Source organism: Protopterus annectens, chromosome 4.part0, assembly GCF_019279795.1.
Source record: "Protopterus annectens isolate FY-2018-M chromosome 4.part0, PAN1.0, whole genome shotgun sequence".
In the NCBI taxonomy this organism is placed as follows: domain Eukaryota; kingdom Metazoa; phylum Chordata; order Ceratodontiformes; family Protopteridae; genus Protopterus; species Protopterus annectens.
Window position 1 is genome coordinate 538,096,719 of NC_056733.1, and position 23,863 is coordinate 538,120,581.

General features: G+C 39.1%; 1 protein-coding gene across 2 annotated transcripts in view; it reads left to right on the forward strand.

The window, feature by feature from the left end:
• ZNRF3 (zinc and ring finger 3) overlaps positions 1-23,863 on the forward strand; it is a 931,882-nt gene that overhangs the window by 786,246 nt on the left and 121,773 nt on the right. Inside the window, exons 5-6 of one of the 2 annotated variants that reach the window (XM_044068463.1) lie at positions 10,959-11,069; positions 21,426-21,593. In XM_044068463.1, the coding sequence (XP_043924398.1) occupies positions 10,959-11,069; positions 21,426-21,593 (279 nt within the window). The remainder of the gene's footprint in view (positions 1-10,958; positions 11,070-21,425; positions 21,594-23,863) is intronic. The other variant, XM_044068465.1, reaches the window with a different exon arrangement.

Sequence of the window (23,863 nt, forward strand, 5' to 3'; positions counted from 1 at the left end):
TATAAGAAATCCAATCTTTATTAGGTGTGTAATATTGATGGAGTTACACTGCATGCAAATGGAGATGAAGTAATGGATGGAAGTAGTATTTTTTGGTTCTTTTGGAACAGGTTGGAACAGGTTATTTTTAACTGTACACATAATATACATACATGTAATAGTACACACACACACGAGTACGTGTGTGTGTGTGTGTGTGTGTGTGTGTGTAGGGGCAGTACTTTTTTGTTGGTGTGTTTTCATCAAGGAGTCCCATTTTATGCCAGCTTTGATTATCAAGGGTCACTTAGTATAGGATTAGCCCAAAAGTGGCATAGCTTTGACATAGGGACAATCTCTCCAGCAAAGAAAAAATAAAAACATCTTTCTTTAGTAAATTGATGAGAAAGCTTTGATCAAGTTTACACAAATGTCCTGTGCTCTAGACATTGACACCAATGACCATCTCATCAGGCTGCCATTCAGAGAAATTCTCATTTGAAGAGACTCTTAATCTGGTAAGAGAACATTTTAATTAGGACTTCAAAGAGGTGTCTGAGACTCCTGAAAAGTATTTGGACCTTTTGGGGGGTTGGGAGACTGAGAACCATAACAATGCTTCCAGTTTTTCAAGCATTTGAAGATACTTTTCAGTCAGCCTTCCTGAAGCCTGTGTCTCAGCTTTCAGCATTCTACAGATTCAGGGAGTGCTGTAAATAATTTTACTAGAACCCTGATATAGATCCCAAAGTGATTTTCATGGGTGCTGCTGAGTTACCAAGTTGTTTTCAAGACTGGTTTCCTAAGGATAAGAAGAGCAGTATACCAGACAGAGTTGTCAGACGTGGGTATATATATTTATGCAGTCTTTGCCTTTTACACTTCTAGATTCTCAAACCAGCATTGTTAAGCTTCAAGAGGAAATCCTCAAGCAAGTAATGGTTATGGCAACAGAAATTCTAGGTGAGGCCATGGTGGAAAAGCACATGATAAAATGTGGGTTTGATGTATCTGATTCCTCATCTCTTATTATGAAGGTTCAGATATCGGTTGCTGCTAAATAAAACTTTCCTGCATGGTCCCCTTCTCAAAATATATTTGAAAAAGTGAAATAAAAGTCAGAAACATGGAATCAGTTAAACACTTGTTCACTTCATTTTCTTTTTTGCAAATGTGTTAAAAGCTGTCTTACAAAGCAATGTCCATTCTGTAAAAAGCAGTCTAAAGCAGATCATTTCAAATGGAGAAGGGCTTTCAAAAGGAAACAAGGTTGGTGAAATGAAAGGAGAAGGCAGCAGAGTTTGGGGGAGTAAACAAAAGTCTCCCCTCTATGGACAGTAGGTGGCAGAACAGTTTTCCCAAAACCCAGTCTTTCTCCATTCCTTGCATCACCCCACTCTGTTCCTTGATGGTAAGCTTTCTGAAATCAAAGTCATATGATTTTCAATAGCAACACATAAATGGAAGAGCCAGATTATATAGAGTTCAAAGCCTTCCTTCCTTTCCTGGGAATGCCTTCCATCCCTTAAGGGCAGGACCTTTATCACGGCCATGCTTAGCACAAGTTTTTCAGTCAGACATCATAGAGAATGGTCCCTCTGCAGGAATATGGGAATGGGTCTTACCCCAGATTATTTCTGGTCCCAGAAAAGGTGGCCTTTGGAGGTCAGTCTAGAGCTAACCAAGCTGAAGTTTTTAAAGATTACCATGATGAAGATGCTACTATTGTAATCATTTCTTCCACTGCTCTGTCAATACACTTTCTTCAATACTTTAGATTTAAAGTGTATGCATTTGCATGTGCCTCTCCAGAAGGACCACAAACACAGCTTGAGGTTTAGCTGGGCATGATTATTTCCTGTACACTTCTTTATATTTTTGTCTTACCATAGAATATAGTGTATACGCCATATACTAAGTACTACAATATGTCTACTTCAGGACTCAAGAGTTTCAAATGTTCCCTTACCTGCATAGCTGTCTCTTCCAGATGTCCTCAGTGAATGAAACCAAACTGGCAAGAAGTAGTCTATCCATTGCAACTCCAACCGGGAATTTTCCCTGAACCTTTCCAAATGGAGTTGTACACCAAAGTGGATAAAACTTTGATGTAAGGCTTGCTGAACACAGGATACTGGAAGTTATCTTAGCCAGATGACAGAGCTATTCAATTCAGCCATTTCTGCTTAAATCTAAGCCAGAAGACAGTAATGTCAGCACTGACATCCCTGGGGGTTCTGGGCTGCAAGTCAGCTTCCTCACTTATGCAGATAAGGAAGGTCCAGTGTTACAGAAGGTTAGAGTGGATAAAGCAAGACCTTACAGGTACCTTATGGTTATGACAGCCATGCCAGAGGACTACACTTACAGATCTCACAAAACAGCATTGCACTTCTCCAAGAAGAAAGCTTACTGATGCATCCCAGCCTCAAGAACCCAGAGTCTAACTAACATGTTTGATGGAAGAGGTTCCCTAAGGAGATTCACAAGAGCCACAGAGACAGAAGTCATAAAGAAACTTGCAAAGCTGTTTATTAATGGCCTCTCATATGCTTCAATTAATGTGCATCTATTTTCCATTGCAGTTTGCATCCCCTGTACTTTCATGTCTTGATCGTCAGTGCACTGAAGCTGAAGCTATTCCTTAAGAGAATTCTAGACTTAAAACCACCTGGAAAAATAGTTCCTCCACTTTAAGACCTTAATTTTGTGTTGGAAAGGGTAATGCTAGTCCTTTTGAGCCCAGCTACCAAGTTGCACTTAATTTCTTACTTTGTTTTTTTTTTTTTTTTTTGGAAAACTATAATTTTGCTGGCTACTGCCTTACTGTGTGTGAGAGATTGAGAGAGAGAGAGAGAGTGAGAGCGATCTTGTGTGAGTGAATGCGTGCATGAAAGCAGAAGAGACTGTGTGTGTGTGTGTGTGTGTGTGTGTGTGTGTGTGTGTGTGTGTGTGTGTGTGTGTGTGTGTGTGTGTGTGTGTGTGTGTGTGTCTGTGTGTTTGAGAGAAAGAGAGAGTGAAGAGTGAGAATGATCCCTGGCAGCAGCAGCAATGAATAAGAGGTTTGCGTACCTCTCGACCATACCTCTCAACCTCTTGTACAATAAATTTGGACAGAGCCACAAGTAATAGGAACAGATTTTAAATATTGTTCTTATAAACTTAGAAAGTTGCTAGAATAAGTTTGCCATTAGGTTTATGTACTTCTCGACCATACCTCTCAAACTCTCCACAGTAAGTGTTGACCGAGCCACAAATTATAGGGACAGATTTTAAATATTGCTGTTATAAACTTAGAAAGTTGCTAGAATAAGTTTGCCATTAGGTTTATGCACCTCTCGACCATACCTCTCAACCTCTTGCACAGTAAGTCTTGACAGAGCTACAAATAATAGGGGCAGATTATAAAATATTGCTGTTATAAACTTAGAAAGTTGCTAGAAGAAGATTCCCATCAGTATTTTCTGAGGATATGAAGTCTAAAATTCCCAATAAATTAAACCCACAAGTAAAATGAGTAAAACAACAAATAGCAGCTAGTCCAGGAGTAACTGCTGTTAACGTAATTTATTTCATAGGTTTGAGATAAGCTTATTCGTTTTTCACAGAAAACTTCATCAAATGAAAACCATTAAAACAGGAAGGCTTAGTTTATACTAATATAAACTTTATTTATAAACAAAGTCTTCCTGTTTCAATGGTTTTTATCTGATGAAGTTATCTGTGAAAAATGAAAGAGCTTATCTCAAACCTATTGAATAAATTACCTTAATGGCGGTTACTCATGGACTAGTGTGGCATTTGTTGTTTTACCAGGTTACAGTATTTACTTGTTTCCCCTTCATCATTTAAAATGAGTAAAATCAAACATCTCTGGAGAGCTTCTTTGGAAAAGGGGAAAGACTCAGTGATGAGACAGTAGAAGACTTCTAAGACTGCCAACAAAAAAATACCACAAGTCCTACTTAAATTACGGGTTTATCGCCACAGGTGATTCACATGCTCCAACCCCGCTCTGTATAATATGTGGTGACTGGCTGTCCAGTGAGGCCATGAAACTTTTGAAACTGCTTTGCCACATAGAGACCAAACACCCTGCATTAAAAGATGAGCCTTTGGAGTTTTTTTGAAAGAAAATAAGCATGAACATGAAGGACAGAAGCAATTACTGAAGGCCACCACATCAGCAAATCTGTCTGCACTCAGAGCATCATACTTAGTGGCTAACCATATTGCTAAGGCTAAGGAGCCTTTTACTATTGGTGAAGACTTGATCTTGCCTGCTGCTAAGGACATTTGTCAAGAACATTTAGGAGAGGTTGCAGTTAAAAAGGTAGCATAGGTTCCTCTTTCAGCTAGCACTATCACCAGATGAATTGATGAAATAGCAGAGGACACCTGAGGCACAATTGTTAGAGAGGATTAATGAGTCACTGTGGTACGCAATCCAGGCTGATGAGTCTACTGATGTTAACAAGGCAATAATGCTTGCTTTTATGCAGTATATATTTCAGGAGGATGTGCATGAGGATATGTTATGTCCATTATCGTTGCCAGCCCACTCCACAGTTCCAAAACTGTTCAAGTCTTTGAATGATTACATATCAGGAAAACTGAATTGGTCCTTTTGTGTCGATGTATGCACAGATGGAGCTACTGCTATGACTAGACGTCTTCCTGGTTTCACTAGCTGAGTCAAGGAGGTCGCACCTGAATGTGAGCCTATGCACTGTGTCATCCACAGAGAAATGCTGCTTAGCTGAAAAATGTCACTTGATCTTAACAGCATTTTGAATGATGTCATTAAAGTTGTTAAGCACATCCAAGTACATGCCCTTAACTTGTTGCTGTTCGAGCAGCTTTGTGAAGAGATGGATGCAGAGCACAAATGTCTTCTCTTATACACAGAAGTTAGATGGCTTTCTAAAGGTAGATCACTGGTCAGAGTGTTTGATTTACGAGAGCTGCTCCAGAGATTTTTTTACAAAAACAGTCACCACTGGCAGCACATTTCAGTAACATGGAAAGGATCGCAAAACTTGCTTACTTGTGTGACATATTAAGCATGCTCAACAAACTTAATCTGTCACTTCAGGAGAGAGGGACAGCTGTCTTCAAGTTGGCAGATAAAGTGGCTGCACTCAAAGCCAAACTGGAACTGTGAGGACGGGGAGTGAACATAAGGATGTTTGACATGCTTCAAATGTTAGCAGGGATTTTGGAAGAGACTGAGCCTGGGCCTTCATTCTCCCAACTGGTGCGCAATCACATATCTTTGCTTTTAAAAGAGTTTGAGCATTACTTCCCAACCACAAAAGACCCACAGACTGGGACGGAATGGATCCGTGACCCATTTATGAACATGCCAAGTAAATCAACCTTGTCAGTGCTGGAAGAAGATCAGCTGCTTGAGATTGCAAATGACAGTGGGTTAAAAGTATGTTTGAGACAACTTCAGCTCTGCCAACGTTCTGGATTAAAATCAGTACAGAATATCCTGAGATCACTACAAAAGTCCATACGTTTTTATGGTCTGATGAAGCAACTATTGTTGCGAAAGCGCTCACCTCTGTCTTTTACTTTTTGCTTTCATTAAACGTTATTGTGTGTTACCTTGGTGCATTGTGTTTATATTATCACTACAAAAGCACTGAAAACCCTGCTTCCATTTCCAGCATCCTATCTTTGTGAAGCGGGGTTTTCTTCAGTGACAGCAACCACAACAAAATTACAGAGTAGCCTGGATATAAGGAACACACTTCAGGTGTCATTGTTTCCCTTCACCCATAGATGGGACCATCTCGTTGCAGAAAAACAAGCTCAGGGTTCCGACTGATTCTGCATTATGGTGAGTTGTTTTTACTGTGACATTATTAAGAGCGACAGAATTGTAATGCAAACCAGGAACCCAGACAGGTAAAACAGCAACTACAATATGAAAACACCTGTTGCAGCACAGCAGTGACTGAAAACTAAGTCAGCAAAAATCGATATAAACATTTATTGACGTAAAATTTGAGCGACAGAATTCTATTTCTCAAGACTTTGCTTACAGTTATAGGTTCATAGAATAGTACTAGGCTAACTGCCCTTGTAAGCCATTTTAAGCCTAGCCAATTATCCCTTGTGAGACTCAAACACTGCACGTTGTGTTTGTAAGGCAAACACCTTAACCATTAGGCCACCCTTATATCCACAGACTCCATTAGTACTAGCCCATATACATACTTTGAAGGTTTTATTATTATTGTTATATACTAACAAGATCAATGCTATACTGTAAGGCAGACTGTTATTCTTCATGTTGTAATTGTAATTATTCTCACTTGTTGTACTTTTACTATTGTTATGTACTAACTAGATCAATGTTGTGCTGTTAAGCAGAATGTACATTTTATTTTGGTAGTTGTTGCCAGTTGTCTTTTTTATTGTACTTTGGAGTTTTTCTCCCTGAGCCTGCACTGAAAATGGACTTCTAGTCTAGTCAGACCTCCCCGGTAAACAAATGTTAAATAAATAAATATTCTGCACTTTATTATGTTTTATTATGAGCGCACAATGGCCAGTCCTTGGAAAATTGGCTTACATGAAACTGAGCCTTGGTGCAAAAAACGTTGGAGACCACTGGCTTAGCACTAACTAAAGAATTTATGCAGTCTGAACTGCTGTTTGTCTCCTTTATGTCAGGCAAGGTGTGCTAGTCTATCAAGTGCTAGCTGCCAGCAGTAGCAAAACAGCAGCCTTCTTTAAAGTGTATTAAGTCAGATTATCTGTATTGCAGGCACTTGTATTGTGATGCTCACCTTTGAACAGTACAGGCTGGATCTTCAGTCTTGGAGTAAGGTAGGCACTGCCACAGAACACCCTGCAAGCTGTAGTTTGATCCCCTCCCTCATTTCCAAGAGGGGACATTTGCTACTTTAATGCTGTTCCTCCATATAGTGTATAATACTGCAGTAGCTATCCCTATAATGATGATAGGAGGGTTGTGTCAGTATATTTACCATAACTGTAGATGACTGTTCTAGTGTAGGTTCCCACTCTCTTACACCCCCTTTTCTAGGAGGTTGAGAGGTCAGGTAGTAAGGGAGGCAAGATATTCAGTACAATTAATAGCAGACAATGCTCTACTGTTTCCTGTATGGGGCCAAGAATGTCCGGCATCCCACTCCAGAAGATCTGGAGGTAGACGAGACCAGTCTTGTCTATATATGGACTTTAGAGAATGGAGGTAGGGGCCAATTATTTGGGTCTCTAAGACAACAGAGACTCGACATCCATTCTGACAGAAAGAACTGACAGCAGTGTGGGTTTCCGTCTGATTTAAGACATGCATTATCCCATATCATGGGCTAGGCCCACTATGGGGAAATTTGAAAGCTGTAGAATTTAGAAAAGGATGCAAAAGTCTCCTGTGGCTGATTCTCAAGGATACTAAGTTAGACTGCAGCAGCGATCCTGTCTGAACATGTGGTGAGTGTACTCATACAGCTGTACTGTGTCCTGTGATTTTAACCTTTTAACTGATTTTTCAAGAATGGTCATGACATCTTTCACACTTTGTGAAACACAACTGTAAGTGCCTGTGCAAAGGCTTACAGCATTTGTTGGTGACTAGTGTTGGATAGAAGTATGGAGACTACAATTCAAGAAAATGTTTAGTGTCTGACTCCCAGTAATAGGTAGAGGTACTGCACTGGTCCTATATGACTGTAGCCTGGGTAACAGCAGTGTATTCAGTAGAGTGTTAACATTTGTACTGAAGTCATTTCATGTTTCTTGTGGTGGAGATGGAGACTACAGAGGGGAGAAACTGTGGCTTAAATATGGTAAGGGTCATCCATTTGCTTGTTAAGCTTGCCTTCTTTAAGTTGGCCGGATTATGCATTAAGGTGGATAACAATTCCCCATCAGTGTTTCGTGTCACAGGCAGTAACTTCTTTAATCAAAATGTGTGTGATTGTACAATCCTCACCTTTACTGACTCTCATCCTCTGACTTTGAAGAGTGTTAAAAGTTTTGAATGTGCTTATGTTGCATGTGTTACCATGACACTTTATAAGATTCTGAGTTTATAATGTAAAAAAAAAGAAGTGGTGGACAGTATCCTACACTACTATTTACTGTATAACTTAGACTGGTAGTTTTACAAAATGTCAAGATGACAGCATTGGGTGGTCAGGGAATTGCAGCAGAGTTCCTTGTCAGTATAATGCACTGATAATTGTTGATATTACATTTTTTTTAATCAAGGAATGATTAAAGATCAGGTTGGCTGGAGATCTGTGGTCTGAAGTTCAAAAAAGAACTCAAATTAATTATCTTCTTAGTAATTTACCAGCTGTTATTTTCATTGTGAACAAGGCAAGCAGAATCACTACCTTTAGAAGCCTCTGTGACATAATTAATTAGAGCTTCATCATCTGCTGTGGTCTTAATTACCTAGCTTGCCACATTACCCACTATTCCACGTTACCCAGCTGACATGTACTTGATTACTTCAGTGACATCCATTTTCTTCCAATTTAATTGGCTGAATGATGAAGACTACCATGTTATCTTAGTGATCAGAGCTCAGCCAACAGGCATACCTGAAAATAATGCATAAAAGAAGCATGCCAAAGTCGAAAAAGTGAAGTAGGACAGATATGTGCACTCATTTTGTAAACAGGGAAATGTGTGTGAAAAGAAAAATCAGACAAGACACAGCATGAGGAAAAGAGTGGTCTTCTAGCTTCTGCACCAAAGCTTAAAGCAGTGATGGCAAACCTTTTGGGTTTGACATGTCAAAAAGATCCTGGCACAAAATAATTCAGTGCACTTCATATGAGCAATGAATGCAAAAACAATGCCTTTGGTAACTTGGGACGTGTCACCCAAAATGTTTCTGGTATGTGTCACCTTTGACGCACGTGTCAAAGGTTCGCCATCACTGGCTTAAAGATTGCTCATAAGAGAATTACAGGAAAAACAGAAGATTAATGGAGTTAGTAAGTACAGGACAAACTGTTAAAGAAATTGATAAGAAGAAAGCTTAAAGGCAGATAAAAAAACCCATAAAATATCAAGGGGTGTATGTCTATTTAAAGTTTAGTATACTGCCTATAGTCTGCCTCAGATTCTCTTATTACTGTATGGCAGATGAATGTATATATTAACTAAATAAAATCTAGATGTGATTGTTTTTGCAGGAGGACTGCATCCCAGTCTCTGTGCTGCTATAATGTTACAGCAATAAGATTAAAAGAAAAATGTATTTAATTTCTTCCAGGGTGGTCCAGTATCTGAGGTGGTATATATAAAGAATGGGGCTGTAGTGGCAAACTCCCCCCACCCCAATTGATGGAGGTCAAGAGAGGTGATGCCTCCTTGCAAAAACAACTTGAAAGTGTATTTTCTTTTTGGCATGCATCTGCACTCAGATGGAAAGCCTGGACAAGTATGGTCAGTCTAACAGCTTCAGCAAGATTGTTGTTAATCACAATGATTAGGACCCAAATTAACAAGCATCTGCAAACATAGATGGTAACAGGAGAAGACTGAGCAACCTTAGTGTTAGCTTTAGCTCTGTTTTTCCCAACATCTCCACCCTACTTTATGCCTCTCCAATATATACCAACCTAAGGCAATGCGATCTAAACAAGCTAGAGACCTGCTACAACAAAATCGCCAAATTCGCCACAGGGGCATCCTACCATAGTCACCACTGTCTCTTACTTGCTGAACTGGGCTGGCTTGAACTCCCTCACCTCCTTCAATGGTGTCAACTATCACCCGCCCACAAACTAGTAAACCATCCACTAAATGTCCCATCCCTCCAGAATCTACTCCAACCCTATCGCACCACCAGACCACTAAGATCCAGCAACAAAAATCACTTGCAGATCACTAAAGCCAATAACTCTGCTGGTGAAGCACTATTCTCTTCCGCGATAGCCAAATTATGGAACTCCCTCCCACCCACAAGTACCTCCGTACCATCATGCACCCACTTCAAAACTTTACTAAAAGCTCACCTAAAAACATGCTGGCTATGCCCTTGCAACTCCCACTCTAATATCACCCACCCCATCCAGCCACTACCTTTCTTTCCACCCCACTAACTACCTTGATTATAGCAAGCTCAGATGCTCATAAGCCTAGTATTTATTATACAGCAGGAACTTCTTATTGTAACATTTGTTAATGTCTGTTATGTACTTCACAGATAAAGATTCTAGTTGCCTACTGATGTACTATGTTCTTCATCTGTAAATATGTTTGTAATTAATTGCTGTGTTAAATTGTTAATCACTATGTAATCCAATGTAACTACTGTCTGTTTGTTTTAACTGTGGAGCTTTTCTCCCCAGGCCTCCGCTGAAAATGGACCTACGTCCAGTTGGACACTCCTGGTCAACAAATGTAAATAAATAAATAAAATAATAAATAAATAAATAATTTACCAAGTGTGAGAGAGCAGTTCAACAGGAAAAGAAAGTAGCAGGTAGTGGAACAAGGTTAAATGCTCATACAGGTTTCTTTGCAGAGTGCTGTGAAGTAGGGAAAAGCCTTTTACTTCCTGACAAGCAGGTCTCAAGCAATGCTTAGATTAACAAGAGGCAGGATGCCACAACAATTGTTTGTTTTCCTGTGGTTTGTAAATGCTTTATTGACACTATCCTTGTTTGTCAGTAACATAGCTTAATTTTAGAAAGCCATGTGATCAAGTTTGGCATTAGAGGTACGTTTCTAGGATTGGTTATGGCTCCATGCATGGGATGATGTATGCAAGCCCACATATTTTCTACAGTATTGCACACACATTCCCCTTTTGATGTTTCAGATGTTTTCATTTGGCTAAATGTTATGCCCAAAACTATTAGGATGCAGTAGGCATGGTGAAGTGGGGAGTTGGATGCTTACTCAGAACGTTTTCAGTTGTACTGGTTGATCTTTTATGCAAGTGAACATTTCAGCCTTGATGTTTTGTGTTCCAGCAGCCCACAGAGTACTTTGACATGGGAATCTTTCTGGCCTTCTTTGTCGTTGTGTCATTGGTCTGTCTCGTTCTTCTCATCAAGATCAAATTGAAACAGCGCCGGAGCCAGGTATGTTTGTGATATTGGTATAGTGTACAGAAGCAGTACCACCTGTCATGAGAAATTTGAATGTGTTTCAATGTGAAGAATAGAATTAACATTTATTCTTGGGACTGACACAGGGAAATAGATTAAGCTAGTGTACAAGTCATGTCAGATCAAACTGCTTAGGGTTTCTTGTCCTGTTTTGTTGGTAGGCTTACGTGTGATAAAAAAATCTTTGAATATACCGAATATGTTTCTGTTAAGTGGGGAGGTACCTTCTTGATTATGCATCTTTTACTGCAAAAAAGCTAACATAAGAATTTCCTGATGTCAGTGCAATTAATGTACTTGCGTTATATGTTCACAGAGCTGATGTACTGGTCAGTGGAAGGTTGCAGTCAAAGTCAAAGTAAACTTTATTTTCATTTAGAACTACACATGTGCAGCCTAAATGAAATTTCGTGCATCAGCTCAATTCTTGAGATTACAAAGGAAAGTGAAACAACACATGCAAATAGAGGATTAAACATAACTAACAAATACAGTACTACTCCCAATACATGCAAGAAAGAAATTAACTACTCTATTTAAAGTAATACAAAACATACTACAAATTGAAATGCCTAAGTTATTTGTCTAATATTGCACTTGAGTGAGTTAAATAATACTGACTATGGATATAATAAATAAATATTGTACTTGCTTGGAATATATGTAAGTATATATTGCCTGCAGCGGATGCTGCAGTATCTCCTGCCGATGCCAGATGCTTAAACAGTCCATGTGCAGGATGCGTGTTGTCCTGTTTTATTTTGGTGGCCTTTTCAGATACTTCTTGCAGAATAAAGATGTACTGATGGAAGACCGAAACCTGTTACCTTCAGTAAACGAAGCGTGCTGCACTTCCATGGCTTAGCAACAACTTTCACAGCTTAACAGCAACTTTTAAAATCAATTTATTAAATGTATTTAAAATATAGTAAAAGTCCCTCTGTATTCCAAAACGAGAAGCGCTTTCGAAGCTTCTTCAGATCGTGAGTGTATAGGGACAACAAGCTGCTTTTTATATGAAGCAATTTCCGTTTCCTTAATATACGTAGTTTAATTCATTGTTGCTTTTCCAATGGATAGAATGGGCATGAACCTAATCTTGGGAAAGGTAACAGTATAGCATTACTATTAGTAGGTGTGTCTATTCCATTCATAGCTAGTCAAGCCAAACATATGATCTTATGGCTGACACACCTTCGTGTCAGTCAATATTAGGTCTTCTAGCTTTTAACACAGGTTTTAACGGAATAATGTTATTCAGGACAGGTATTTGATCAGCCCGTAAGTTAATGATCCATTTAGTTTCTCATCTCAGTTTAGTTTGCAACATCTCCTTTCTTTAAATTCACAAACACTTGTTCAATAACTTTAAAAGTAAAGGAATGATTAGAGAAAGTATTCACATGCACAACTAATGCATTATGTGGATCTTTGTTGCTTACATCCTGTAAATGTCTGAGAATATGATTTTTGAAAGGTTGATTGTTCTTTCATACATAGTATGCAGGACATAATTTACAGGTTGCTAAGTACACAACATTAGGTGTATTACATGTGGCCTTTACATTAAATGAATAACATCTTTTGGTTTTTGGGATGTTCAAAACAGTTACCATTATCTATATGTGGACAGGCTGAACAGTTACTACATCTAAAAGTGCCTTTTCACCCCAAAAGCAACGGTTTATCAAGGCCATCTTTAGTACAAAGAAGTCTTTTCAGATTCTTTTTGTTTTATATCCAAAAGTCTCACCCACAATTTCCTTCAACCTGTTACCTTCTCAGCAACCCTCACCTCTCTTTGTAGCACCTTCTTTTCTGTAACTATGCAGCTTCCAAAACACACTGTGAAGTTGCAGGTGAGGTTGCTGTCTATTGCACCTCTATAGAAGGTGGAGAGAATATGAGGAGGAAGCTTAGCCTTCTTAAAAAGTTGTGGCATTGGTGTGCTTTCTTGATCAGTTGGCTGATGTTTCCCAACCACAAGAGATCCTCTGATATGTGTACATCCAGGAATGTCATACTCTTAACCCTCTCCACACTCTCACCATTGATCCTGAGCACTGGGAGTTTGCTCTCCTTTTCCCTGAAGTCGATGATAATCTCTTTGGTCTTGCTTACGTTCAGGTCACAGTTGTTCCCCTTACACCAAATGATCAGGATGCCACCTCCTGTCTGTACACCCTTTCATCCTCCTTTGTGATGAGCCCCACAGCTGTGGTATTATCAGCAAACTTGATGATATGGTTGGACTTGTGCTTAGCATAGCAGTCGTGAATCAGGATGGTGAATAACAGTGGGCTATGAACAGATGCCTGTGGAACTCCGGTGTTAATTGTGATGCACTTTGATGTGTTCTTTCCTGAACACACTGTCTGTGGTCTTTCAATCAGAAAGTCCAGGATCCAGTTACAGAGATGTTTACTGATTTCTTAATGTGTCAGTTTTTCTATCAGATGCATTGGTACCACCATATTAAATGCAGAGCTGAAGTCTATGAATAGCATCCTCACATAGTTGTCTTTGCCCTCTAAATGCTCAAGGGAGATGTGTAGCTCTACTGATATGGCATCAGCCATGGAAGTCAGCAACCAGAATGGTCATAATGGCATTACTTGCCTTCTTATTATGCCAGCCCATTTCAGTAATTAAAAGTTTTTGTTTTATTGTTTTCATCTGTATTGATAAATGACTCCATGCATAGATCACCTGGAAAATATAGTCTGAATTCTCTGGAGTATACAGGTCTTGGGCTTGTTCTTATTAGCAGTCTAAGCTTGTATATTCCGTTAAGTAACTGTGTTTTGTGGCTTTATAAATCATTATGTTCCCCTTTCCTGTATTGTGTGATTTATAGGAAGCTGTTATGTTTCTTCTTCCTTTATTACATGATGCATAAATGATGCATAAATTCAGCTGCATATCTTTCAGTAGAAGATCTAAGAATATGTCCCCAAAAATAGACTCCTGGAATGTGCTAGTCATTTTTACCCAGCCTGACATATCTTAGCATGAAACACACAAAAAGTACAGCTAAGAAATTTACCTGGCTATTGATCTGGCTTAATTTCTATTTGTGGTGCCACTATCAAACATTTATGTATGTTCTGTGGTTGGAGAATCTACTAGGAAAGGAATGAGGACTGCATTGAACATTTGTATAGACTGTGCTGCATCTTAAGGAAAGCTGTGAGTAACACTCACTTGAACTGCCACCTCCCTGAATCTAGAGTTTTTTTGCCTCCTTGGAGCTGCAAACAATGTAAAGATGTTGACAGATACGCGTCCTTAAACATACATGTCTCAATACAGACCGAAATGTAGTAGGGTAAGGGGCCACAGCAGATAAGCCCTTGTTTGTCAGACTTGATGAATGCCTGTAGTACATTACTTTCAGAGACAACTCAGTGAAGATATCTAGTGCATTTGAGTCATGTTGTGAGCCATATTTGTTCTTTTTTTTCCAAGTTCAAGAAGATTACAAAAGCACACAATAATAAAGACAGTGGGATTCAACATTATAACAACTTAAAACAATTGCTACAGATTACAGATACATTTCTAAAGCTTATCAAGCTTGTCAGTTAAGTACATCACCAGTTCTGTGTATTGCCAGAAAAGTAAACTTTTGAAAGATATTACAGTGCTGTCCAAAGTCATGCAGTGGGGATGCAGTGAAGACTTTCAACTCATTGCAGAAAAGGAATAACTGGTTTCTAGAACAAACCTAGCCATATTATTTACAATTTCTTATTGTCCAAGGTGTCCCATTTGATTAACTACTTCTATAGTATTTTATGGTCTTTTCTGTTGTTTCTAGATAAAGTATTTCCTGCATTACTTCAGTTGCCCCCAGTTACAACCTATAGGGTGATCATCATTTTTCCCCACTTGCATATGACCACATTTTGCTGCTAACACTAATAAGCTTAAAAGGGAGTCGCATCTTCTTTCTGAAAACCCTCCTTGTTCCTAAGAAGTAAAGCAGACAACAGATGTCAGTAGAACAAACTCAGGTCACAGTCTCCACAGACATGCAGTCTCGGTAGTTCAACAGGTAGCACACGTGCCTCTGGTGCTGAAGGCTGTGGGTTCTGTTTCCAGACTAAATTGTTGGATTTGCCCTGAGAAACATACAAGCACGTCTTGAAAGGGTATTAAAATGCTTGAGGAGGTAAGGCCAGTGGAAAATTCTAAATTGCCTTGTCTTGTTTTGATGCACATATAGACAGAAGCATTTTCTTGTACTGTAATACAGCTAAAATTTAGTCTTTAAGCTTCTATTATTGATATTTTGTATTTATTTGATTCCACTTGTCTATATCTACTTGTTTAATTGTACCTTTGCTCACTGGGTCATGTCACCTTGCTTCCAAAATCAGCTTTCCCTTATTAGGATGGTAGGTTTATCCGATGTCTTTGAGCTTCATTTTGCCACTCATAACTTTGAGACAATCACAACATTGCCCTAACTTGCCAAATTGTTGAGAACATTGAGGCCAGGTAAGAAAGGCTTGATACCACTATGTCACAATGTAACTGTTCCGTAGTAAACTAGGTTTTGGCATGTGCATATCTGGCTTGTGAGCATGAACCTTCTTGGACCTCAACTTTTATACATTTTATAAGTAGTATCTCACCAAGCCAAGTCAAGTAGAATTGCTTTGTCTTCAATCATTCAGTTAACTGTGTCAACCAGTGTTCTAGTTGTATATTCTACTAGGCCTAGAGTTAAATCTCTTATACAGCCTTCTTATACAGTCATACATTACTTAGATCATCTCTGAAATGAAGCAGCATTAATGTTAGTTTGTTTGACAGGTGAACAGATATAGTCTCCTATACAACAGGGTTGATATGAAACCATCTTGGGCCTTCTGAGTGTTGTGCTTTGTCTGCCAGACAACTGCATAATGACACTGTCAGTCATCAGCAAAATCTCAAGAGTTTAAACCAGTCATAATTACTTTCTTCACTGCCACTGGCAGGTAGGGTTGTAGGACTGAAAAATTTCAGACTTCCCCTAGTAGAATTATAAATATAAATTAATAGAAATTAACTAAATGAAGCACCGTGCTAGTGTTGGAGTTTGTTGCTTGCCAGCACAATCTGTCCTATGTAAAAGGTTGTTTCTTGGCTGTCTGTTCTTGTCATGGCACAGGCTTTGATTTTGACAAGCTAAATAGTGATCTGCTGTTTTGACATAAAAAATAACCTATTAGATGTACAAGTTCACAACTACACAATTAAAGGAAGATGAGTCCCCACAGGTGTGTTACACCAGACTGAAGGTACTAGCTAGACACTGTTACATTTACACATAAACATAATGCAACCATGTAGCAAAGCAAGTGTAAGGAGTAAACCCCTAGCTGTGCCAGAAATTACCCTAACCCAATATACTCTTAGTAAGTATTGCACAACTCTGGATAAACATGTGCAAAATACTTAATTTAGAACCACTTTACAAAGATATACCAAAGCAAAAATCACAAGTGACAAGCCAGAATACCAAGATTACAGGACAGAGAGACAGACAGACAAAACAAGAAAGCATGTGTATAGAATCTGACGTTTGATAATGGCAACAAAGCTAAGAACGAGGTTAGTGACAGAGGTAATAAAACAAGATTTTACAGCTTAAATAGGGTAGACTGTGTCAATAAGACATAAAGTAAAAGCAAAGGTAAAAAAAAAAAATCTGTATACAAAGTGACAGCGTATGACTGTAATAGATTGAAGCTTTAGGTAACATTTAAGAAGTCATTTACCTTTAATGAATGCTGGTCAACCAAACCAAGCCAAGCCAATCCAGATAAAAGGCTGTTTTGCAGTAGAAGTAAAAAGTAACAAAAAGGTGCCGGCATGTCCAGTCAGCATTTTACAAGGAAGGTGAACCAACGTACTGCTTTATGCCACAGCTAAAAAATCGGGTATGAAGACAGCACAATGAAACTGTTCAGATAATAATGTTAGAAACCGCCAAAGGAACCATGGATTGAACTGAATGTTTACTTTTAAGGACCTGTATGCAACAGAAATATTTGTTGGGCAACATAAGTGATTATTAAGTTTTCCGTATTACTGGAGCCAGTAATTTCCACATCATTACATGTAGTAATACAACACTGGGGAGGTTAAGAACTGACAATCTTCTCCCTTTCAGTAGCCATCAGTCCAAGGAATGCTGAGAGTGTCCAGAAGTGTTACACACAGAGCAGTGACTCTAATGTGGCCACAAGCTGTTGACTTTGTATAACACTTCATGAAGAGTATGAGCAAGGCAGTAAGGACTGCCAAGGCTAAACACATCCACAAAAAACAAAAGTATGTTTGGTCAGTAGGACCCTTCTGCCATGATTTATAAAAAGTTTAATTTGTGATAACAGTCTTTTAATTTCTCTAAGAATTCTAGGTTGAAACCCCCAGCCAAATTTCTTGTGCAGGTTTAGTTTTCCTCATTATTTTAGGTCCTTTTCCTGTCTGAGCAACTGAGATTGTCTTCCTTCCTCAGGACATTACTACTGTCTTGTGTGGGTAAACACTCTTTCTTTTCCTAATGAATACTGAACTGACCCCCCACGTACCATGTTGTTTGTGACATGGGTCCATTTTATCTTTGAGCTCTTGTCTCCCAGCTAGGGAATTCAGGCCCTCAGGTGAAGGACTGCTGACTGTTCAAAAATGAGATTGCGTACATCTCCTTGAAAGGTAAGACACCTTTGATCATTATAAGTAAAAAACTAAGAGCTCTCATAAAATCATCCAAGGCAAATTTTGAGAGAAAAATCGCCAAGGACTCTAAAGACAATCATAAGGCCTTCTTTAGCTATGTTAGAAACCTAGGAGGAAACTCCCAGATATGCTCGGAATTAGTTCAAAATGATTTGAAAATTACTGAACCTACACACATTGCCAACATACTGGCTGACAGGTTCAGTGCAAACTTCTCCTCCCCAAAGGAGAGATATCTATTCCAGAGGATTGTAGCCCCAAACATCTCCAACGCCCAGGTGAGAACTGCCCTCACTAAGGCAAAAACACAGCATCCATGGGACCGGATGGTGTCAATTAAACCCACAGTTAGGACAGCTGTTTAATCTTAGCCTCACCTCAGGATGCGCACGGTGACTGTGGTCCCACTTCATAAGGCGGTGCCTCCACAGACCCTGGAAATTACATTAGCTTGACAAGCCTTATCTGCAAAGCCATGGAGAGGATCATAATGGAACTCATAAATAAAGACATAGGGAACTTGCAGACTTTGGATCCAACCCAGTTTGGCTTTGTCAAAGGCAGATCCTGCCTCTTAAACTTGGTTGACTTTTTGAGACAGTCACCAAGGCCATTGATGAGGGAAAGGCAGTCCATACAGCCTACCTCGACCTGGCAAAGGCCTTCACACAATACCCCACTCAGGTATCATCGAAAAACTCATCAGCTTGAATGTAAACCCATACATCACAAGATGGGTTGCAAACTGGCTAAGTGACAGAACCCACAGGGTCAGAGTTGCTGGAGCCATGTCAGACTCAAAGCCTGTCACAAGTGGTGTCCCACAGGGCTCAGTCCTGGGTCCACTCTTGTTCAGCATCTACTTTTCTGAAGTACAAACAAACACAGGAGGGTTATGGCTGACAAAGTTTGCAGATGACTGCAAACTCACATCTGACACAGATATCCTCCAGAAGGGCCTCACAGAAATGGATAACTGGTGCCAGAGCCATGGCCTGAAGTTAAACGCCAAAAATGCATAGTCATACCCTTCGGGAAAAACAAGGTTACTAGCTACCATATAGGTGGCAATCCACTGAGCACAGAAAAGTCATCAGGGATCTGGGGACCCAGGTTGACAGTAGCCTTTCGTTTGACACTCATGTTGCTAAAGTAGTTAGGAAAACCTTCTACATTGCCCACCTGATCATGAAGGGATTCACATCTAGATCACTCATTAGACCTATGATTGAGTACAATGCCCGAATGTATCTGACCAGACACCTGCTGCAGCTTGAAAGGCCCCAAAAGTTCCTCACCAAAAGGATAAAGGGTCTCAAAATATGTCTTATGCTGCCCGACTGAAAGAACTCCAGCTCTATTCAGTCTCAGCTCAGAGGTGACCTGTGCCTGACATATAAGGCCATGTCAAACCCAGATTTGATGAATATGCTTCACCTCAAAAATCTAGATCCCTCAGAACCACAAGGGCGGGAGACTTAAACCTTGACATGGTTATAAATAGAACGTGCTGGAGCGACAGATTCATCACCCAGAGACTTCCTGTGCTGTGGAACAAACTCCTGCTACATGTGAGGCAGTGGCCTTGTTCAAGAGGAATCTTGACCAATGGATGGGAGATCGCAGATATACCCCAGGGATTACTTCAGTGTCACTGCTTGACAGAGGCACAGCAAAATGATAGGCATAGTTTTATTCAAACTAAAGGTGGCTGAAAGCCACATAACTATGGGCTAGGCTTATAAATGCCCTTGGGCAGATAGCCTAGTATGAACCTATGAACCTATAATCTAGCAGAATATCTTTTGTATATTTTTTCCCCAGTCTTGTAGAACCAGCTGCCATTCCTAATTCAGGTAAGTGAGTTGGAACTTGAGAAAACGCCCAAAGTTTTACCTGTATAGGAGTCTGTCTGGACCTTACTAGAGATACTTCAGCTGCATTTATATGTTTACATTTTTATTTTAATTATATTTATGTCTCCTTCAATTCTAATTTGGACTATCTATTCACATAATTGTTTGTTACCACTGTGCTGCTTTGTGTAAAATGCTTAAGACTGAGGAATTCAAATACTTTTAATAAATAACAACAATAATAATAATAAATATATTTATTTGGCAGCTTTGTATTTTCAGCATCTTTGTCTTATCCCATCATTTTTTAGCTAATTATCCCCCTTATGCAGTTATGAATGGCTTCATTTCCATTGCTGATGAAAATTCTGGTTTTCTTCTGCTTGGACATTTGCTCTTCTGGCTGTACTTTGTCTCTCACTTTTTATTTGGTATACATTCCTCTTCTCTGCATTATAGATTCAATGCAGTCTCTAGATATAGAAAGATTGTTCAAACTGACTAATGTCCTCCAACCTCACTGATGCACCACTTGTCAGTATTAGCGTTAGTAATCAATGGAAGATCTTGCACAGCATTACTGGGGTGGGAGTGTGTTAGGTAAGGTGAAAGCAAAGTGAATGAACCCATTCACAACTATCAGCTGTAATTGGTTTACCTTTAGTAACTTACATAAGTCCTTGTGTTCCTGAGCATTGTTTTTTGAAAACCAAGTAGAAAAAAAACCCCAAAAAAAACAATCAAATGTAAAATTGTTGTGAACAGTAATTGCTATTTAAAAGTACAAAGAGTTCTTCACAATGTTAGTACAGTCAGTGTTTGCATTAATACAACTCTAAATTATAATTCAAAACTCTTATGGCTTATATTTTTGCCTACATTTTGAGCAACTTTAACTTTTGTATGAAAGCAAGAAATTCCTATCTGCGTGCTTTTTTAACATATTTATGTAAATATGAAATATGAAGTCTTTTGCAGTATTAGCAGTGTAAACAACTCTTAATATCTCTTAAACTGTACAATTTATAGTGCAAGTATCAGTCTTGGTTTTCTTCAGCATCATATAGAGTTTTAGTTGATACCATTGAATAGCTAGTTTCTTCAGTTTGTCAATATTAATGAAAATATGAAAACATAATAATAGTAAACAACTAGCAAGATTTCAAATGTAGTTTGTCATACTGCAAAATTATAAATATATTTTCTGTCTCTCATCATGACGTATGACACTAACCCTCACACTAACATGCATCTCATTCTTTTATTAAAACACTAATGTTAATATGAAAATAGGCAGCATCCTAGACAAGCAGTCTTAGTGTTATTTTGTTCCTCACAAATCACCCTTTCACTTGTTAGTGCAGCCATTTTGTTTTATCTTAATGCAGCTTTTATTTTGAAAGTGTTATGGGTATAATGTTATGGATTAATTAAAGAAATCATTTTCAAATAATGTTGTGATGTCAAAAGGAGCTATAACCTGCCTAAAAGAGCTCTAGGTGTGAATGAACTACAGAACATCTTGTGCTCACGAGGAAGTGGAAAGACTTGCTTTCATTGAACAAAGCCTTCGTGTTCGTAAGACCATCTGTCTAAGCATACTTGTAAACAGATGGAATGTTCATGCATCTTACAGCTCTGCCTCTCAAGGTTTAGCTTGTTACGTCCTGGTTAATAAAAGTGTTAAAACTGTCTGTCAATGAGGCATGAAAAATTACATTTGTTTTATTCATCACAGAACTCCATGAACAGGATGGCTGTCCATGCCTTAGAAAAAATGGAAACAAGAAAGTTCAAGTTAAAGAGCAAAGGTTCTCGAGATGGTAGCTTTGTAGGATCAGACACGCTTAGTAGCAGCTCCACTTCTGACTGTGCCATTTGTCTTGAAAAATACCTTGATGGGGAGGTAAGCAATGCTTTTCTTTTAATTACAGATAATAAGGAATCTCTGATGCTTTACTGATGGGGGATGACTTAAATACTATGACAAATAAGTTTTTAAAGGTAGTTCTGTCAAAAGTGTATGAGAAAGAGTGAAAATATATTTTGTGGTCATGAACATCACGATTTTGAAAAATACTGTGTGCTGTGTTTTAAAACTTACAGATTGGTAAATTAATTTATTTGATATCAAGGGAGCATGTGGCAAATGCTTTAGCAGTAATTTTACTGTAATTTTGTATCATTAATTGCAGAGATTGGTGCTATTGGCTATGACTTTTTCTCTTCCTTAACAGGGAGGGTTACTTGTATGTGGCATAACTTGAACAGGGATCATATACTTTTCACAAGTTTATATACCTGACGTCTCCTGTACTCAGCCATTAGATGTGGTGGCAGGGGGATTGAAACTATTTATACCATCACTTCAGAGGCTGTAGTCTGCTTTGGAAAGATGTTGCCACTTTTTTTGCACCGGAGGGAGGGGGGGGGGTCAGATACGATTGTTACTTCGAACGAGATTGGTTTATGATCAGACTTTACCAGGGTGGGTCCCACACATGGGGTGGTATAGTAATCCCCCATGTTGATGAGTATTAGGTCAAGGACATTAGAGCCCTTGTAGGGACACAGACTATCTGTTCCAGATCATTTGTGTTAACAAAGTCCAGGAAACTTTGGGTGAGTGTGTTTGTGCTCATTTATGTTTCCCAGTCGATGGAAGGATAGTTAAATTCACCCAAGGCTAGCGTATTTGGCTGTATTGTGAGTGACTCAAGTAGGTCCAGGTAAGCAGTGTGGGTTTTATGGTTCATGGTGGGGGGTCCTGTAGCTAACAATGATGTGGAGGGGGGGGGGTCTTTCCTACAGTTAGTTGGACTTGGAGTAAATCTAGGGAGTCATACTGTTTAACCAGTCTTGAGGTATGTTTGTCTTTAATGAAGATGGATACACCTCCTCCTTTGGTTCTTTCATGATAATTTTGCGGTTTGAATGTATTGAATGCATTGCAGCCTTGCATGGCCGGGGTACTCTCTGTGGCCTTCAGCCACATCTCTGTGATTGCACAGACGTCAGCATCTTCCAAAGTAAGGAGTGCTTCCAGTGAGTGCAGTTTTTGATTTAGATGCCTAGCATTAAGCAGTATAATCTTGAGTTTGTCTCTATAGGCTATTTTTACGTTGGGAAATTTGTTCTTATGACTTTGGCTAAGGCAGCTCTGTCTTCTTCATCTGAGGTGTACGTATGCAGATGACTTGAAACTGGGTAAACTGATTATGTGCGTTACAGATAGGGCATGTTTGCAAAGGAATTGATTAAATTATCCATTTGGACACGAGTAAAATATGCTGACAAATACATAAAAAACTAAGAGTATGAGATTAGGAAAACAAGCATATAGTGGAAATATACCAAGGATATCCATGGATGTGAATATTTAAGTTATTATGAGAGACTAAAATATCTGAACTGGTACAGTGTCTCATATAGATATTTAAGAGGAGACCTTATTCAGGTACATACGGCATTTAGAGACAGCTGCCTCTGGGAATGTTTGGGGTTATCAAAAAGTAGAGAATCATCAGATAACCTATGTAGAAGATTCTATAGGAATAAGAAGTGCATTAATTGGTTTTGTGAGAGAGCAAATGATGCATGGAGCTGACTATCAAATTATATTACAGCAAGCACTAGTTTAGATATTTTTAAGAACAGCTTGGACACTTAGTATGAGAACAACTGTTCTGGTATATTGGCTGGCTAGAAGAGCATTAATGCCTGTGCTTGAAAATGTTTGTATGTATGTAGTGCTGCAGTAGACTTAGCTCTGTGGGCTGTGTCCTGGCAAGCTTCCAAAGCTTCAGGGCACCTTCCATTCGCTCAAACTGTTAAGCAGCTCGAGCTGAGCTGACTAAAACACAAGTTTTGGTACAAAGCCCTTCTGAGTTTTAGTGCCGCTGAAGAGTATGCTCCTCTGAGGCTTCTGAGGATCAATAGTCGGCTTGTGCTTTCCGTAGCTGGGCAGATAACAGGTAGCTTACATCCTTCTAAGTTGGGAACTGCTGATTGAGGGCTCAGTGTCTGTTATTCTAAAAGTGTCTTAATTCTGGTTTAAGCACTTGGGCTTCAGGCCAGTTATTTTACATTAAGAGGGTTCGTGGTCTGCACTCTTGTGGGAGGAGAGGCTGGACTCTGCCCTTCTGAGCTGGGAATTTCTGGTTAAAGGCTTATAGT